Raw genomic sequence first — 19249 nt, forward strand, 5'->3', positions numbered from 1 at the left:
GGGCTTCCTCTACACAGAGCAGAGTCCTGGACCTTCAGACCCAGAGGCTCTAAGATCAGGGGCCAATCTGGAATCATCTCTGCAGTAAAACACCTGGGCGTCAGTGATGGCAGTGGCTCCCTGCCTCTGTCATTACACCTGCCAGACTGCTCTCAGGGCAAGGGGCTCCCTTTGGCCTCCTAGTTCCTCAGCATTCACCTTCCCGCCCTGCCTGTGTCTTTCTCTGTTCCACATTAGAAATGGTTGCATTTCAGAGACTCAGAGACATCTAGCCTCAAACAGACCCAGGGAATCTGACCTATGAACCTCTGGGTGACTGCCCTGGCCCAAGTTCTGCTGATTGCCCTCAATGAATAAATAAACTTTAGCCAAGGCTAATATAGTTGCTAAAGATCACTTACTCTACTAAAGATCTAACTTGACTTGTGGGTCCCTGTGACTACCATCTGCTTGGGGAAAGAGCAGAAAGTAATGCAGAGTTGATAAGAGCCCCTGCAAGAGAGGTGTCCTGTTAAGTCTCTCCTGCCTTTTCTCTATAGGCAACCCACCCAGAGTCTCACCCTTGACAGCTGAACTGGCTGTGAACCAGAAACCAAACACATAAACTTTCACACACACATGTACACACACATACATGTATGTGACTATATACACAAATATATACATTCAAATATACATACATAGAAATATAAATAAATATAAATATAAGTGTGTGTATATTTGAATATATATATGTGTGTATGTATATGTATTATATATATAAGTATGTGTGTATATTTGAATGTATATATGTGTGTGTATGTATATGTATTATATGTGTAAGATATATATATATATATGAAATCCAGGCACTTAGTGCTTACTACATACCAGGCTCTGACTTACGCACTTCACAAATACTAGCTCCTTTAATCCTCGTGATGACCCTGTGAGGTAGACACGATTCATGTCCTTATTGTATAGATGGGGACACTGAGTCACAGAGAGATGAACTAAATTTTCTGAGGTCATTCAGCTAGGGAGTGGCAGAGCCAGGATTCAAACCCGGGATGCTCAGCCCTAACCACGAGGCAAAATCTAATGTAAAGCACTTGGTATATAACAGGTACTGGGCAATGGTAGTAGGATTAGCATTACTATTTTACCACAGCCTCAACTCGCCTACCTTTTCACTGTGGAAAAATGACCGGGAACAAGCTTCTTTGGTAAATGGCTGGTTCTAGTCAAGTCAGGGATATAGGATGATACAAAGTAATTCCACATACATGATCTTTGGCACTCCTGCATTTAATATTAGTTCGTTTGTCTAAAGACCTATAACTCATTATGATTCCTAATTTTCCAGAGGCATAAATCTGAGTCATGTGTCGGATTCAGAATCTGGTTTCTGAGCATTGATCTTGTTGTCAGTGAATGGGCCGAGCCAGCTGCGACGTGCCTGCATCACATCACAGCTTCATTACCCTCTGTTTGTTGCTTTTCTTTTTTTTTTTTTTTTTTTTTTTTGAGACGGAGTCTCGCTCTGTCGCCCAGGCTGGAGTGCAGTGGCCGGATCTCAGCTCACTGCAAGCTCCGCCTCCCGGGTTCACGCCATTCTCCTGCCTCAGCCTCCCGAGTAGCTGGGACTACAGGCGCCCGCCACCTCGCCCGACTAGTTTTTTTTGTATTTTTTAGTAGAGACAGGGTTTCACCATGTTAGCCAGGATGGTCTCGATCTCCTGACCTCGTGATCCACCTGTCTCGGCCTCCCAAAGTGCTGGGATTATAGGCTTGAGCCACCGCGCCCGGCCTGCTGCTTTTCATATAGAAACTTGTGAATGACAAACACTCGTGTTTCTTTATGGAAAATGGATGCCACAAGAATGATAACTGCTGGTGCTGATGATGGAAGCAAAGACATATACAAAACTGATCATTCATTCTTCAAAATAGGAGTCTTAAACAAATTGAAGAAGAGTGGAACATGGGATTGGCAGTGACCCAGATCTGTGCCACAATCACGTCTACCATAAGCTCTGTGCAAAACCTCAGAATAAGCGGTTTGTGAATTTCTACAGATATTTGTCTGGAAAACTGTGTGAAATCTGAAAGGGTGGGAGCTTGAGGTATGAAAACGTGTAAAGAGAAGACGAGACCTGACCGAAATGATCTACTATAGATGTCTTTACCATTTTAAGAATTTCCCCAGGTCTGGGGATGAAAGCTTCGTGAATGCAATGGATTTGCTCTACCTAAGAACACAGCTTGGTAGGGCCTTGGATATAGAAATCCCTTTCTTTTTTATTCAGGGAAGAAAGTAAATGGGAGCACCTGGGCTCATGAGGGTCTCATGTTGGAGTGAGCTGGGCTAAGACTCCCCATGACCCCTCCCTGTCCACAGCCAAAGAGCTGGCTCAAGACTCTTCCCCAGCCTCTCTATTCCCAAGGCAGCACAGATTCCTGCTTCACGATTGGCAGGTTCAAGTATGATCGCTCTACACTTGGCCTCCTTTCCTCAATGCCCTGCCCTCCTTTACTCCTCCGTTTTCCTGACTTCAGTGTTTCTACCAGCATTTTCAATATAGAAGGGGACTCATCAGATCAGCTTCTACCAGGGCTGATATTTAACTTGCTGGGGAGCCAACAGTTGTGACATTAACGAAGAACAGTAAGAGCAAAGGCGTGGCTGAAAACAAAGATAACTAGTGGGCTATTTTATGCACAAATGGTCCTTTGCCATTCCCATGAAGCTGAAAACAAATATCCTGAAACTATTGATCAGCAGCCAGTTAAATTAAATATCTAATTAAAAGAGAATTAGAGCTGTTTTAAAATCAGACGCCTCAAACACTTGCCAGTCAGAACATGATGAAACTGGGGGTTTTAACTGAGTAGCAGCAGCAAATAAAATATTTACAGATCTAAGCAGAAATAAATGCATAGATTCTCATTTTTAATGAAAATGCACATATGGCTATTTCAAACACACCCTGGTGAATACTTGATGCCCCTGATTTAGAGAATGTGCAGGGAGCACAGAATGCAGGCGAAGCACCATTTGTCAGGAAATGGGATAGAACCATCCAATGTTTCCAAGTGTGATCATTTGTAATGGAACAGGGAGAATGCTGCAAATGGAATTCAAGTAGGATTACCAGATGAAATATAGGACAGTGAATTGTCTTTTGAATGTATGTCCCAAATATTGCTTGGGACATACTTATGCTAAAATTTTATCTGTTTATCCGAAATTCAAATTTAACCAGGCATACTGTATTGTTATTTGCTAAATCTGCCAACCCTAAATCCAAGATTGTAAGTAACCCCAGTGACCTGGAGAATAGCTGGGTGACCAGCAGAAGAGAATCCTGGAGTGGCTCAAGTGCTGCAAGGGTGTTATGTGAGAATTCGAGCTTCCATCTCTTCATTTGTACAGGGGAGAATGATACTGTGCAGAGCTGCTGCTGTAAGGATTATCAGTGAAGTCATAAATTACATAAATCTCTGTCACATTTCCTGTATGCAAGAAATAGTAGTCACTATTGGTATGTAGAGGGCCTATAGCCAGCGAGTGGCAAACAATAAGCCCTTAATATAAGTGGTTCTTATTTCTAAAAGAAAGAGAGCTGTTAAGAGTGGCCATCATTTATGAGCACCTATCATATATATCAAGCACTTTGCCACATTGTCTTTTTTTTTTTTTTTTTTTTTTTAGATAGAGTCTCACTTTGCTGCCCAGGCTGGAGTGTAGTGTCGTCATGATCATGGCTCACTGCAACCTCAACCTCCCCAACTCAAGAGATCCTCCCACCTCAGCCTCCTGAGTAGCTGGGACTACAGGTGCATGCCACCATGTCTGACAAATTTTTTGTATTTTTTGTGGAGACGGGGTTTCGCCACGTTGCCCAGGCTGGTCTTGAACTCTTAGGCTCAAGCAATCTGCCTGCCTCGGCCTTCCAAAGTGCTGGAATTACAGGTGTGAGCCACTGTGCCAGCAACATTGTCTCATTTAAGCCTCATTGAGGGTCCTACAAAAATAGGTATGACTATTATCTTTTCATGGGAATAGAAACTGAAGCTCAGAGTTTAGCTGACCTAACATTATACCTGTTAGAGGCAGAGCTAGGATCCAAAACTGCTTAACTCCAAATCCTGTGACCCTTTAACCACATCACCCTATTCCTCACCATTTGACTCCAGGCAGGTAAGAATCTTGCTAGAATAACGGATTACTATGTTTGCCACAGAACTGACCTCAACTTAATCTCTTCTTGTGATACATTTTTATCTCCAATAATCGGGGGATTTTTTTTTCCTGTAGGAACACATCTGCAGTCTCATGATGAAGTCAGTGGAGAAATGGATTTTGCATTTTAGAAACTCACTTTATTGTCTACCTGGCTGATGTGCCTATTTTGCATAAAATAACAGATAATTGTAAAATTTTAAAATGAAAATACATAATCCTTTTAGAAAACTGGCAGGAAGTTAGATGGTAACTACAGATTATCTAGAAGCTTTTATCTTTTCCCAGTCGTCCTCACTGCGCCACCTCATTTGTTTAAACTGAACCCCAAAAGTCTGCTGCTCTTTCCCCTGTGGGCTTCACCAGTTAGAATAGGAAATAAAATGGTGGGCAGGGAGGCTGCCATGCTGGAAAAAGAGAGCTTTCGGAGGAAGGACAACCCTGAAAAGTCAATGCCTCTTTTTATAGCAATACAAAGGTTCTTAGTTGGGGCATCACCCAGGAAGGAAGAATTCCTCCTTTGAAGGAAACCACGTTGTGAGGAGAACATGACTCAGCGTCATTTCTTGCAGGATTTAAGGCACGGGGAACTCTCGGGGAAGACGCAGGAGCCAGTGTCCATGCCAACCATGCCTGGAAGGGTAGGTCAAGACATAAAGCCGAAACAATCCAGACAGAAGAGAAATTTTGCCAATCCATACTGAAAACGCTTTCCTCCCCGATGCCTTGGATATGTCTGAAATGTCGAAATGGGGAGACATGGCCAAGTGCTTTCAGTATGCATGCTCTCAGTAAGACTTTACCTTCCATTTCTTTTATTGATAAGAATATCCCAGTACTTTGGGATTGTCACCTAATCCTAGTTTTTTTTTTCCTACTTTTTATTGTGATAAAATACACATAACATGAAATTTACCATCTTCACCATTTCTAAATGTACAGTTCAGCAGTGTTAACATCGATGACGTTGTGCAACGCTACTTCATTTTGCGTTGTGATTTTGGGCAGGGCAGGCAACAAAGAAATTTTACCCCTTGCCCCTTATAACAACAAGTTTCTTGGAAAATACTTAACTTACATGGCTCCCTTCTGAACCTTGCCTGTTCGTTCCTTCCCTCTCCCTCCCTCTCCAATTATCCCTTTCCCTTTTGCTCTCCTTTAACTTTGTCAGCAACACTTGTGCTTCCTGGAGCAATCACTGCCCTTGTATTGATTATCCATTTCTTTCCAGGTCCTGGGGGAGCTGGTTTCACACCCGTTGGCTCATTTGCCTCCCCTCTTTCGTATGGCTTGCCTTTCGGCTCACTGACGAATTATTTTGTGACCCCTTCTCTGGGGGCCCCCATTCCTCCAGCCCTGACCCTCTCTGGACTCATGGGTCTGAAATTAGTGTTTTAAATCCCGAGTTTGTATCTGAAGGTCAGTTGGAGAGCTGTTTACACGTCTGTAAGCCCCAGAGGGCTTATTTGCACAGTGTACTTACCTAAGCAGGGCTGGTTACAAGCCCCAGAGGCCCCAAGAGGGCTTCTCAGGCCTCACCAGCAAGAGCACAATTAGGGAGCCATGGAGGACTCTTGTTGCCGAAGTAAGTTTTCAGCTTCCAAAACCAAGTCTTCTGATTTGCTACCAAGCCTTTCCCCTTGTTTATGCCAGCAGGTTCCTGAGTCTCAGCTTTCCCCGTGGAGCTAAAGTCTTCACTACAGAACTGTATTCGTCATGTGTTTGTGTTTGAGGCACCTTCTGAGCCGCCCTCTTAGACGCTGTCTCTGAGCTCTGCACAGGCCAGAAAGGGAGAGACACAAATCGGCACCAGGATGTCTGGGGTTTATCAGATGATTCTTTCTTTCAACCTAATGACTCTGTTGCTTCAGGGGCTGCCCAGGGGTGTATGAAGAAAGCTGAGCTTCCTTTATATCTGTTTATTATCTGCTTTCTTTTTAAAGGAGTTTTGAAGTCTTAATAATTTGGTACATGGTTGTTTTTTGTTAAGACTGTGGTGAGGAATTACGGTTCAGTTTCGTTTTTATGTTGGTATAATTGGTCTAGTTCATGCTCCACAAAGTGTGGCTGGTGTTATAAAAACTATCTAGCACAGAGTATTATTGGGGTTCTTTGGGATGGGAGTGGTGGTAAGTAGTATTCATGAACAATATCAAATACAGAAAACTCAATTTTTCTCCATAAATCAATGATGGTGATGGTGGTACTAGTGGTAGCAGTCATGATGGTAAGATAGTGGCAGTGATGGTGGTGATGCTGATGACGGTAATGATAGTGCTGATGATAATGGTGATGACGGTGACAATGGACAGTGGTTGTGATGATAGAGGTGGTGTTGAGATGATGGGGATAAGATTGTTAGTGGAGGAAGAAGAGGAAGATGATGGTGAAGAGAAAAGGAGGGAGGAGTGGTAATGGGGAGGGACATATTTCCATTATTATGCTCCTGGGTCTGTGACCTCCTTTCAGCTCGGAAGACTGCCCCAAGTGGATTCCCTTCCATAGGCCACCCCATTAACTCTGTCCTTGCTAGCATTCAAAAATATCAAGTTTTTGTGGACAATAGCAGGATACTGAGAAAAACACAGTAGTTTCTCACAGAGCTTCCCACTCTGGAGAGAGTTTGATCATGTGTATGAGTCATTACTTGTTAGCTCACCTTGGCAATCTTTAGATACAGAAAGAAGATACCAGTGGTGACTACAGTGCTTTGTACCCAGTACTTGCTTGAGGAGAAAAAGCAGGGATTTTGGTGTTATACGGATGAGGGTTCAAATTTCAGGTTTTTCATTTCCTACTAACTTGTACTCTTTAAGCCTGACTTTCCTCATCCGTGAAATGGAAATGACATCTACTTGACAAGGCTGGGCAAATTAAATGAGACAGAGCGTGGCACATAGTTCTCAGTGAATGTCACACTCTTCCCAGAAGGGGAAGCAATGGCGCTCCAGGCAGTTTTATGCTTACTTTCTGCTTCTCCTAAACCTAGGTCTTAGCTAGGACTAGCAGGCACTTCCTACCCAAACATTTTTCATGAGTTACGCATTTACTTATTAAGTAAAAATTAGATTTATATGACTGAGGATCAGAAAGCTTCAGACATCAAAACAATAGTTTTAAAAAGAGAGAGAGAGAGAATTTAACCACTCAATTGGTTGTTTTTTCAACTGCTGCCCAGCTGGTTTTTTCCACTAAATGGACTAATATTTTGGTTAACTTGACCATTTGAAATGATTCTATAACTTTTTTTTTTTACACTGTGAGGATGTTTTCCTTGATAGCTGGCCCCAGTTCTCTTTGCTTATGTCATTTCATCATTATTCCTACTTATGCCATCTGGTACCTGAATAAAACATTTAGATTCTATCATTTGAATTTGAACCTTTCAAATATTTATAAACCATAATCATGACTTCATACAGTCAATCCTATACATATTTAATTTTTTTATGATGAAGTCCTTTTTCCCTAAATTATTTATTTCCTCTCTGAAATCTTTCCAAAGTTGTTTTAGCCTTAAGATGAAGAGATGCCCCCAGGTGAATCATCATCAGACAGACTCTAAAAAGTAGTTGTTGTGAAACCTGGGGTATGTATTGAAAGTTCAGACTTCTAGCCCTCATCACCAGTGATTCTCATTCATAGTTCTGGGGTGTGGGGCCCAGGAATGTGCATCTTAACAATGCCCTCCTTCCCCTCTCCCCAATATACAACGACCCTCTCCCCAGTATACAGGTAATTTTGGTGTGAGTTCCCTGTAGAACACACTTGAGGCACATTGCCACCTCCCAGTTGACTTGGGAAAGTAAAACAGAAGACATTGAATGTTCCTGCTTTCTAATGGGCAATCACATTCAGGCCTGTTTGCTTAAGATTATAGCAAAATTACCTTGACAGAGTTTTGAGTGTTTCCAAGTCTTCAGTCGAATAGCTATACTGTCTTGGTTTACTTGGTTTACTAAACAAAGTTTCTAGAAGACTATCAATTTTCCCAACTCTTTAGTCTTTAGGTCTGGGTTGGTGGAAGAAGAAGGGTTGCAGAAGGGCAATTTATCTACCACGCCATGTCCCTAGAAATCTAGCAATTTTGAATCTTGTATGATTACTATTCACATTTCTTTTTTGTAAGAATATGATCCAGCAAATAACTAATAATAATTCTTCATACTAGTATAGCGCTTTGTGGTTCGTAAAATATGTTGACTTTCATTGTGTCATCTGATCTCCACAATAGCTTTGGTTAAGGTAAATAGGCCAGGTATTACTGTTTCCATTTTACAAATGAAGAAATGCTCAGAGAGAATAAGTAACTTGCCAAGGATTTATAAAAAGTAAATGGAAGTCCTAGGATTTAACAATTACAGATTCTTTCATCATCTCTGCCTTAAGGTTGCACTTCTCTAGGCTGTGGTATTGTCAACCCTATAGTCTGAATGTTACAAACTAATAAGTAATACATTTGCCTCATTAAAATATCTATTACTTAGCTGCTTGGAATGGGTAGAAAATATTGAAGTAGAGAATTTTTAAACTACCCTTTAATTATTGCATTGATGTTATTTATGATTGTATAATATTGTTCTTAATTCCTCGAAGTTTTATTTTGAAAGCTAAACATAAAGACAATAGCAGTTTGTCATGTTGAGAAGAATATAATTATTAACCTTGTAGGTTCATCCCACAAGTAATGATTGTCATATGGACCCTGTTGGCAGGAGAGGAAAGATGAGAGGTCTCCCAGATCTTAGGTAAGGCCTAGCCCGTGCGTCTAGTGTTCCCAGTCAATGGATCATAATTCATCAAAATTGTGTATTGGACACTGGCTACATCCAGAGTCTACACATTAGATAATATTAAAAGAACATAAAAGGAATGTAAATGAATCTAGGCGCTAAGTGACTTGGGAGTCCTTGAACTTGGTGCTTTTACCTCCATTTATTTATTTATTTATTTATTTATTCATTCATTCATTCATTGAACACTTGTTTTATTGAGCACTTACTGGAACTACACACTGTGCTGCGCACTGGTATTACAATAGTGGGCAAGATAGAACCATCCCTACATCATGAGCTATCAGCCCAATGGGAGACACTAACAAGGATGCTGGCAGCCACAGGCAGTGTGATAAATGCTGTGGGCGGGAAAGGCAGGGTGCGGCACATACACTCACAAAGGGCATCCAGTCAGCCAGCATATTAGGCCTAATATTTTTAAATGGATGTAGATTTATTGGGAGTGGCCTGTAGGGGGTGTGCTGATGGCATGGCTCCTGGCCGCTTTATCCCTTGGCACCCTGAGCGTACTAGGAAGTCATTAACCTACACATTTAGTTGCCTTTGCCTGAAATATTTCCTTCCTCTCCTCCCTTAGCTAAGTTCTAGTGCCCACACATCCCTACAGGCTAGGGAACCCTCTCTGTATTGTTACATATTCAACCTCTGTGCACTGCGACATCCTGTGAAAATGCTTGAACATCATCCTCATCACCCTCACTGTCCTTCAAGTATCTCCCCCATCAGTCTTTGAGTACTTCTAGATCACGGCCTGTGTCATTTACCCCCGTATTCCCTGCACCAAGCAAATGCTTGGCACATACTAGAGGCTTAAAAAATGTTTCCTGAATGCACAAATGAATGAATGCCCCTAACCTTTAATATCTGGTTGATGAGGAGGCAGGAAACTGAACATATACAAATAAAACCATTTGCAAACAATTAAGTGCAAGTCAATATTTCAATGTATCAAATCATGAAGCATCCTCTTTCCAATATTTAAAGTGCACCTTTTTTACCCAGCACGCATATTCCTGGGAGCCGTGGACTGTCCCCAGCAGGGATAAAATGGGTGTAAATGTTATGTATACTTAATTTCTTTAACAAGAAAATATCAGAGGATTACTTGGAGTCACTAATGGTATTACCCCAGTAAAGAGTAAATCATTTTGAAGTTACTACATGCTATGGTTTGAATGTGTCCTCCAAAATTCATGTGTTGGAAATTTAATCTCCAATGCAACGGTGTTGAGATGTAGAACCTTTGAGAGGTGATTAGGTCATTAGGGCTCTGGACTAATGCTGTTATTGGGGGAGTGGATGAGTTATTGCAGGAGTAGGTTCCTCATTAAAGGATGAGTCCTCTCCCTCTCTCACACCCTGTTACTCTTCCACTGTCTGCCATAGGATGACACAGCAAGAAGGCCCTCACAAGATGGCAGCACCTTGATAGTGGACTTTCCAGCCTCCAAAATTGTGAGAAATAAATTTCTTTAAAAAAAATAAATAAATAAATTACCCACTCTGTGCTATTGTGTTCTAGCGACACAAAATGGACTAAGACACCATGGGTAGGGTCTCTGAGAAATATGACTTGAATAGGAAAGTTTTCATCAAAAAGCTGCTCAGTTGCTGAGGTGAAAGCCAACAGGGCTCAGACTAGGGTGAGATGAGTGAGACCAGGTCATACAAGTTGCAGGATCACATTCTGTCTTTATTTAACTTTTTTAGTGCATCATGATTTATTGCATTAATTTTTATTTATTAAAATATAAATTATTTTGATTGATCAATTTTTTCAGCCTGCCCCCACAGCTCCCAGCCCTGGGGGCCCCCACCCTGTGAGCTCTGCCTTCCTAGTACACAGATTACAGGGGAAACTCAGACTCTCTGCGGGAGCTGGATGTCAGCTACCAACAGGGCTCAGCTGCGTATCCTTAGGGCTCACTCTGCTTGCCTGATTCACCTCCCTTTCCTGTTTTGCCTTCCCCTCTTCCTCTAGCAGTCTGTGCATTCTATACCTCCCCGTCCCTGTGCTTCAATGCCATCTCACCCAACATCAACACTAGGGCTGCATGTTCTCCAGAGCCTGCTCTGTCTCCCTCCTCCCTTCCCTTCTACCCACAACTGACTTGCTTTATAATGGAAGAAGCTTTTTAATGCCTGCCATGAAATCCTGTCATCTGGGCAGGAAGGACAAGCTCCCTGGCTGAATCATCAAGAGGAGAGCACCTGCCTGGAATAAGGCTCTGAATCTTCTACAGCTCTCTTTTCTGTTTCCCTTCTTCAGAAGCATCCCCTGGGCCCCGCAGAGGCTATAGAACCAATACTGCCTGCACTGGCCAACTGCAGGGGCAGTGGCTTCCCACCCTCTGTGTGCTGCACACGCACTCAAATCTATGGCCTGAAATAATTTCTGCACATCCCTGTGTTGCTCCCATAGGACAGATAGAGGAACAGAGGCCCTGGCTGATAAGTCACATCAACTGATCACAGAACCACTGATGGACAAAACAGAGATTAAACCTACATTTTTGAGCCCCCACCGCCCCCCATCCTGTGTCCTTTTCATTATTCCATAAACATTCCCCTCTACCACACCCTAGTTCCCCCTCACCTGCCCACCCCTGCAAAGTCACTTGATCTCTTGATGAATTAGCATGGGCCAATATTGATGTTTTAAAATAGCAAACTTTCAGGCTTAAAGAAGTCAAGATCATCTTTAAGTCCCCAAGGATGTATGCAACCAGTGATAGAAAAATCCTCTCCCACTTCTCCCGCTCCAGTCTGAATTGATTTAGCAACTTTTCTTCAGCTCCTCAGCAGAGCCTTTCACAAATTCCCACTTGCAGCACTGCTGAAGGATAGACTCCTGATGTGCTCTCAGCTGGACTACTGCTGTGGGCTTCAAAAACACAGATGCAGCAACAGTGAGTGTGTGCCTGTATTATATTTCTCAACTGAACATCTTCAGAAGCTGGGGACGTGCGTTTTCTAGCCCAGCATGTAGGATCTGTGGCCCCTGAGCCTGTGGGAGGGCAAAGTCCTGTAGAGAAGCTATTGTTTTCCTTGCCTTTGCTGATAGCATGAGATCAGCTAAACGATGGTGGCAGGTCTCCAAAACCAAGAAAAAGAGCAACTAGGGGTACAGTAATGGGAAGCAGTAAATCGTGGGAGATACTTGTAATCTAACCAACAGAAATCAAGCATTTTCTGGGAAATACATGAAGCACTGAATGCTTGAGTGCCTAATGGGTTTTGGAGCCCCGGTTAGTTTGTGTGGATGGGTGCCAAGAGCAAACAAATCACCGCAGCCACAAGCCGCCTCACTCCATATCCGAGATGCACACTGAGAATGACTGGAAAGGCTACTTGGTATGGGAACCCTAAAGCAGTTCGGATGGGGAGGCCCCCGGGGAAATGCTATCCTTAGTGCTTTCCAGGAAGCATCATTTACAACTTCACCCTTGGCCAATCACTAATATATGTACTTTACACATATCATCTCATCGAAGCCTCATTATAATACTAATGGGTTAGGTGTATTATACCCCTATTTTAAAGATGAAGGAAGTCAGACTCAGTTAAGATCATACATCTATTAAGAGGTAGGGCAAAATCCAAACTCAGTCTTTTCTGATTCCAAAGCACATGCTGTTAACTGCCCCACTTTATTGCCCTCAGAGTTCTCTGGCACCAATTACACCAGGCATTCCTAGCTACAAGGCATTGTTCATTCATTCATCCATACATTCAACATCCAGCAATATTTCTTGAGCACCTGCATTGTGCCAGGCCCTTTGCTAGGCCCTGGGGCCTCACTGATGAAGTGAGGTTCATCATGGACCCTGTCCTCATGGAACTTGGAATCTAATGAGTTCCATGGACCCTATCCTCATGGAACTTGGAATCTAATGAGTGAGTGCCAGGGTCTGGAATAGGAGTTAAGGTCTCACTTAAGATTGGGCAGGTTGTACCTTGCACAAAGGCTCTGCACTAAGGGGGCAAGTGGGTACTGAAACCCAGCTTATATTCCACTAAGCTATGTGCCCACAGAGCAACATCTTCCAGAGGAAGCAATTTAAAAAAATTTTTTCCCAAAGAGTAATATGGGCTATTCTGGAAGTACCTGCCTCCCTTAACTTTTCTTTCTTTCTTTTTTCTTTTCTTCTCTTTTTTTTTTTTTTTTTTTTTGAGACGAGTCTTGCTCTGTCATCCAGGCTGGAGTGCAGTGGCGTGATCTCAGCTCACTGCAATCTCCACTTACTGGGTTCAAGCGATTTTCATGCCTCAGCCTCCCAAGTAGCTTGAATTACAAGTGCAGGCTCCCACACCCATAGAAATGGGATTTTACCATGTTGGCCAGCCTGGTCTAGAACTCCTGGCCTCAAGGGATATGCCTGCCTCAGCCTCCCAAAGTGCTGGGATTACAGGCGTGAGCCACTGCACCTGGCTGCCTCCCTTAACTTTCAAGCCAGTGTCACCCTGAAAGATATCCTCATGTACAACCTGCAGTGTGCAGGGAACATGAATGCACCAGGTAGACTCTGGACAGTAAGGAGGTCAGCAGCAAGTCCAAGAAAGTGTACTCAGGTCTGTTTGACCCCAGTCAATGAGGTCCACATTCACCTTCAGGAAATCCTGGTCAGTCAACAATGATTTAAACCAATTCCTTCACCACTCCCAGGCAAAGTGCCTGTGTAAGTAAAACTTCCAGCGATTCCCAAAGATAGTACCCCCATCTCAGCAGACGGTGAAGGCCCCTGCTCAGCCCTGGACCTGCAGGCCTTCTGCCCACAACTGTCAGACCTCACAGGAATGAAAAGGAAGGCTTCTGGAGACACGTACTGCAGGGAACAAGGTGACAAAAAAGGCAAGCTGACATCAAGCCCAAACCCCAGTAATTTGGAGGACAGTATCCCTGGTAACAGAAACAGAGACAGAAGGAGGTCTCCAGGAAGAAGGATGAGTTCCTTATGCATGCCAGCTTTCACGTGTTAAACATGTCATGCCAGCCAGGCGCGGTGGCTCAAGCCTGTAATCCCAGCACTTTGGGAGGCCAAGACGGGCAGATCACGAGGTCAGGAGATCGAGACCATCCTGGCTAACACGGTGAAACCCCGTCTCTACTAAAAAATACAAAAAACTAGCCGGGCGAGGTGGCAGGCGCCTGTAGTCCCAGCTACTCCAGAGGTTGAGGCAAGAGAATGGCGTAAACCCGGGAGGCGGAGCTTGCAGTGAGCTGAGATCCGGCCACTGCACTCCAGCCTGGGCGACAGAGCGAGACTCCGTCTCAAAAAACAAACAAACAAACAAAAAAACAAAAAAAAAGTCATGCCTTCTATCCATGGAACCTTCATATACAAGGCACTATGTGTGATATTTACAAAAGCCCTAACCCGATTCCCTTTCTATAGATATTGATATGCAGAGAAACAAAATAATTTGGCTTAGGTCACATAGCTAGGAAGTGGCAGAACTAGCAAGTGGCAGAGGTGGGCCCTCTTGATTCAAAAGACACTCAATCAGTGTGTAGTCTAGCTTAGAAGTCCTTGGCCTGAAGATAAAGATGAAGGAAGTAAGATAAAGGGAATGAGGCCAAGAAACAGTGAGGCAGATGGAAAGAAGGAAAAGAAAGGTACAAAGGTAGTAGAGGGTGCACCCTAATAACTCCTCACAGATAATACAGCTACTGTGACCAGCTATCAATGCAGTTCATAAACGCAGAGACTGTCAGAGCAGGAAAGGACCTCTGTGCTCCCAGCCTCCCCGTGTTACAGCTGAGGAGTACAGGGCCAAGGCATCTAGTGGCTTCCCCAAGGTTCTCCAGGCTGCTGTGGAGGCAGAACCATGGCCAGGGCCCTGGCCTCCTGGCACTCAGGCCTAACAGCTTCCATCACGCTGTGCCACTGAGATTATTATCATCAGTGATGATGGTGCCATTAACAGCCATGGCCACCACTATCTGGTTTTTTAGCACCAGCCACCCTGGCAGCCATCTTCATTTTGTGACTTGAAGAAAACACTGCCCTGGTCATGCGAGCATAAGGGGAATGGAAAATTCCAGGTCAGGGAACAACACCCCCTCCAGGCATCCTTCTTCACCTGCCCTGCCTTCAGAGGCGCCAGGCCCTTGTGTCCCACCGCCAGTTAATATTTCACTTGGGTGAGACTTTAGGGAACAAAGAACACAAAGCTGGCCTTGAGGGGCCAAAGGTAGGCAGCCCATGGTTCTCGATGCGGCTCATAAATAAGAACAGGGCAAATGTACTTTGGATAAGGACGCACTCAGCCTCCCGCAGAACAGCTGGGGAAGCTATTCATAGGAAAGCGTGCTATTTGCGTCTGCCTGGCATTTGAATGAGGCTCACCTAACTGCGCCTGCCCTCCCCACAGATGTGAGTCACGCTCCCCACTCACGAGTGAGGAGTGGCCAGGGGCAAAGGAGAATTGCTTCTTGGCTCAGCTGAGAGAACTGTGGTGGCCGGGAGCAGCACTGCCAAGGATATCTCCCTCCCCCTGGCAGGGAGGGCCTCCAACTGAGAACGCTTATTCTTATAGAGCCTGACTCCCCTCTATGTGAGAGAGGTGCCTCCTTGGACCCTGCTACTTTGTCCCTTGACCCTTGGTCAAGCGCAGGGGACACTTTTCAGCCCCCAACCCCTTGCTTGTGACTTTGGCTGTCTTCTCACATCTCGAGTACTCGGGGGAAGCCAGTCAGAGCAGCATGGGAGGCCAGTTCCAGTGTCACGCTGCCGTCCTCCAAGTTCTACTGGTCCCTGGTCTCCAGTTGCAGAGCTTACGAGACATGCTGTGGAGGTGAAGTGCGGGCGATTCCTCCCCATTAAGCAGCACTGCCTACTTCTGAAGGTCATCCACCAATGCTCCTGCCTCCTGTAGCATCCAGTGCAGTTCTGCCCTGGTTCTGAGCCGAGGGTGTGCTGGAAGCAGGGCCCATTACGGTCCAAAATAACCTTGGGAGGTCAAGCCCAGCCCTGGGCATCCCTCATCCAAGGAACCCTGACTGGGGGTTCTCCCAGGGCCTAGCTAAAGAGTCAGTTCCACTCCATAGCAGCACTGATGGTTCAGATCAGTCTCAGGCCCATAAGAAAAACTCCAGTTCTGCACCAAAGCACAGTGGCCTTTGGAGTCCATCAGACTCCATGCAATAGGAAGGGCCAAGCCCTTCTGCCGTTGGAGGTTCTCACACACCTGTGGATCCAGAGAGGGGCTACCCACCGTGATCCTGGGAGCTGTGGTCTAAGGGGTCTCTGTATACCTGGTACATACTCAGCTGCGATTTGGGGTTTTTCATTAGTGAGTGGCTCAGCTCCTCAGCTGGACCATAAACTTCTCAAGGGAACATGCTGTGTCCTTATCTTTACACAGCCAGCATGCAAACCATGACCTCATATGCACTTAACACTTGACTATATCTCTTTGGCTACCAGACTCTGCTCCTCGTGGACAGGGACTTCTTAATTCTGTATTTCTGAATGGCCTAGTGCTGGCTGTGACACAGGGTAGGTATATAATTGATGGTGTTGGTTTGAATTGTCCAGTTTGAATAAAGAATTTTCTAAATAAGTCGACATCATGACACAATGGACATAGATGAGACTACTAATGCATTTGAAATTTACACTAGTGGACACGTGATGGTAGATGTGATAGATACATGAACCCATGTAAATTCCAACTTCGAGAAACTAGTAACCTATTTAGAAATTAAACTTTCTCCTGTTCTTCATGGGCAAAGATGATCCAAGCATGGAGGACGTGACATTTAAGCCCTCTTCCCAGTGGAAGGGATGTGTCTCCAGCTAAATTTTTCTCTCAGTCAACATTTATGGGCAGCTACTGTGTGTTAGGCACTGTACTATGGGCTGAGTATTCAAAGAAAAACAAGGCACAGGTGAATCGTGAATGGAAAGCTACGGGTCTAATGGGGCTAAAGGCACTTTCTCAAGGAACTCACGGCACTGAAAGAGCTGCTGCTTGAGAAGTATGACCTAAGCTCCATGGGCGTGAGAAGCAGTGAATTCTTCCTGGGGCCAGAAAGGGAGGATGAAATTAGGAAAGATCTCCCAGAGGAGCGGATGTTTGAAGGACGGACAGATCCAGATGGACCATAGAGTATGTATTCTAGGCTGGAGGGTATTAACCAAAGCATCGAACCCCCTCAGTTCTTTGGGAGTGGAACAATCTCTTCTGCTCTCACTGTGGCTGGTGGCCTAATTGCTGACCAAGGTCAGGGTGACACCTTTGGCCAAAGAATGGGGCATTTGCTTCTAAGTCAGCCAAGGACTCTTTCTGTCTGAAAATAGCTGCCTGAATTCATTTCCCCAATTAGTCCCAGAGGCCAGAGATAGAAGCAGGCTTTCTCCACGTGCAGGGCAGAAACTGCAACTGGAAAGCCGGCGCTGCAGCATGAGGAACCCCTGGGGAGCTGGCAGGAGGCCATGCCTGGACACACCTTAAGGTCTGACCGGCTACGTTTGCACGGACCCTCTCTAGCTCTTTCCCTGTCATGTGACTGAAAACCTTATCATAATGAAAGCCATAAAAATGCCAAACTTTAACCTTATTAAAGTCACACTGTTCTGGTCTTGGCAATCCTAATAGGATTTTACAACTCAACCTCCTTGACTAGAGTTCTTGAATAGCGCAGGGTCTGTGAGGGTCCGTGATGGGTGACTTAATGCTTCAAGGACTGGTGCCCATCCACATTCCCACCCTCCCTGTGTCCGTCCACCACCCGTGCTCACTGTGGCCTTCCATATGGCCTGCTGTTTTGTTACTCATAGAAACGGATAAATTTCCACTATCCTGGACCCCGGGAAAAACATATGAGCATACCCTACAGCACTTACCAGCTGACATAGTATTTTCCTCCAGATTAATGAAGCACAGTGGAATTTTAGCACTTGCTGTAATGATGAATATGTCAAATCCATATTGTAGGAGAGGCAAACAGGAAAGTGATGTGAGAACCTAGGAGGAGGGAGGAAAAACAATGGGAAGGGAAGAGAGGCGGCAAAGCCAAAGACGGACAGGGAAGGAAGAGAAGAACAAGGGAAGGACAGGGTGAAGAGAGGAACACGGACTCCCACAGGAGCTGGATCAGACAGGCTCGAGCACATTTAGGGACTTCCTTCTGCCCACGGTGACATTGGTAGGAAGGTGGGTCAAGTCAGTTCCTGAGGAGAGGTCTCCCAGGAGCAGTTATTAGCATAAGGTTCTACATATTGGGAGGCCATGGACCTCAAAGATTTGAGAAAAGGTTTGGGGTTTATCCCCAGAAAAAAAAAAAAACACATAAAGAGGTTGACTTAGGGGTTTACTAAGCCCCCTAAACCTCTATAAAAAAACACAGAAATGAAAAACCCCTGTGTTCAGCTGATGGTGTTTCTGGAGCTGGGACTGTGTCATCCCTGTCACCATCCCCTCTTCATGTGATGCCTTTCAGAAACAAGTTTGGAAAGGTGACAGTGGCATCAGCCACAATACACATTCTTTTTGCTGAGCCTCTGTCTTGCCCTGTGAGCGCCCACCCTCTCCTCCCCACCTGCAGGCCCACCGCCATGCAGTTCCCAGGGGGAGGTTATGCTTACTCACAGGGTCCCTTCCTCCAACTTTAGGTAGTCCAGTGCCCCTACATGAAGTGGTGTCCATGCTGTGCGTGAATATGCTCTGCAGTCTTGAGACCATTACGCAGCTGGACAGAGAAATGCCTGGCCAAGCCACCAATGGGAAATACTTTGCAATGCAAATGAATCCTCCAAAGCCAAGCATTCCCTTCTCCTACTAATTACTTTTACCTGGTCACATTAGAAATCCTGGCCAACATGGTGGAACCCCGTCTCTACTAAAAATACAAAAATTAGCCGGGCATAGTGGCACGTGCCTGTAGTCCCAGCTACTCGGGAGGCTGAGGCAGGAGAACCATTTGAACCTGGGAGGCAGAGGTTGCAGTGAGCCAAGATCGTGCCATTGCACTCCAGCTTGGCGACAGAGCGAGACTCGGTCTCAAAAAAAAAAAGAATGGTTTCGTATTTTGTACAGTCAGGAGCTGGCTCAATGTTAATGTCATTGTCTCTCCTGAAATCACCTGTCAGTGCAAGAGGGCTCTGAATTTCCTTTCTTATTTCTCGATCTAAGCGTGTACATAGTGTCATGGGCCAGGTTAATTAAAGCTCACTGAACATCACATACTATCCTCTGAACAATCATACATGTTGCTTCTTTA

General features: G+C 44.8%; 1 protein-coding gene across 1 annotated transcript in view; it reads right to left on the bottom strand.

Annotated features, from left to right (window-relative positions):
• LOC112609018 overlaps window positions 1–18711 on the bottom strand; it is a 56643-nt gene extending 37932 nt beyond the window's left edge. Inside the window, exons 1-2 of the mRNA XM_025361301.1 lie at window positions 18619–18711; window positions 17874–17994 (exon numbers count right to left, since the gene is read on the bottom strand). Of these exons, the coding sequence (XP_025217086.1) occupies window positions 17874–17994; window positions 18619–18711 (214 nt within the window). The remainder of the gene's footprint in view (window positions 1–17873; window positions 17995–18618) is intronic.
• Between the last annotated feature and the right edge of the window lie 538 nt (window positions 18712–19249).

This window comes from Theropithecus gelada, chromosome 1, assembly GCF_003255815.1.
Source record: "Theropithecus gelada isolate Dixy chromosome 1, Tgel_1.0, whole genome shotgun sequence".
Classification (NCBI taxonomy): Eukaryota; Metazoa; Chordata; class Mammalia; order Primates; family Cercopithecidae; genus Theropithecus; species Theropithecus gelada.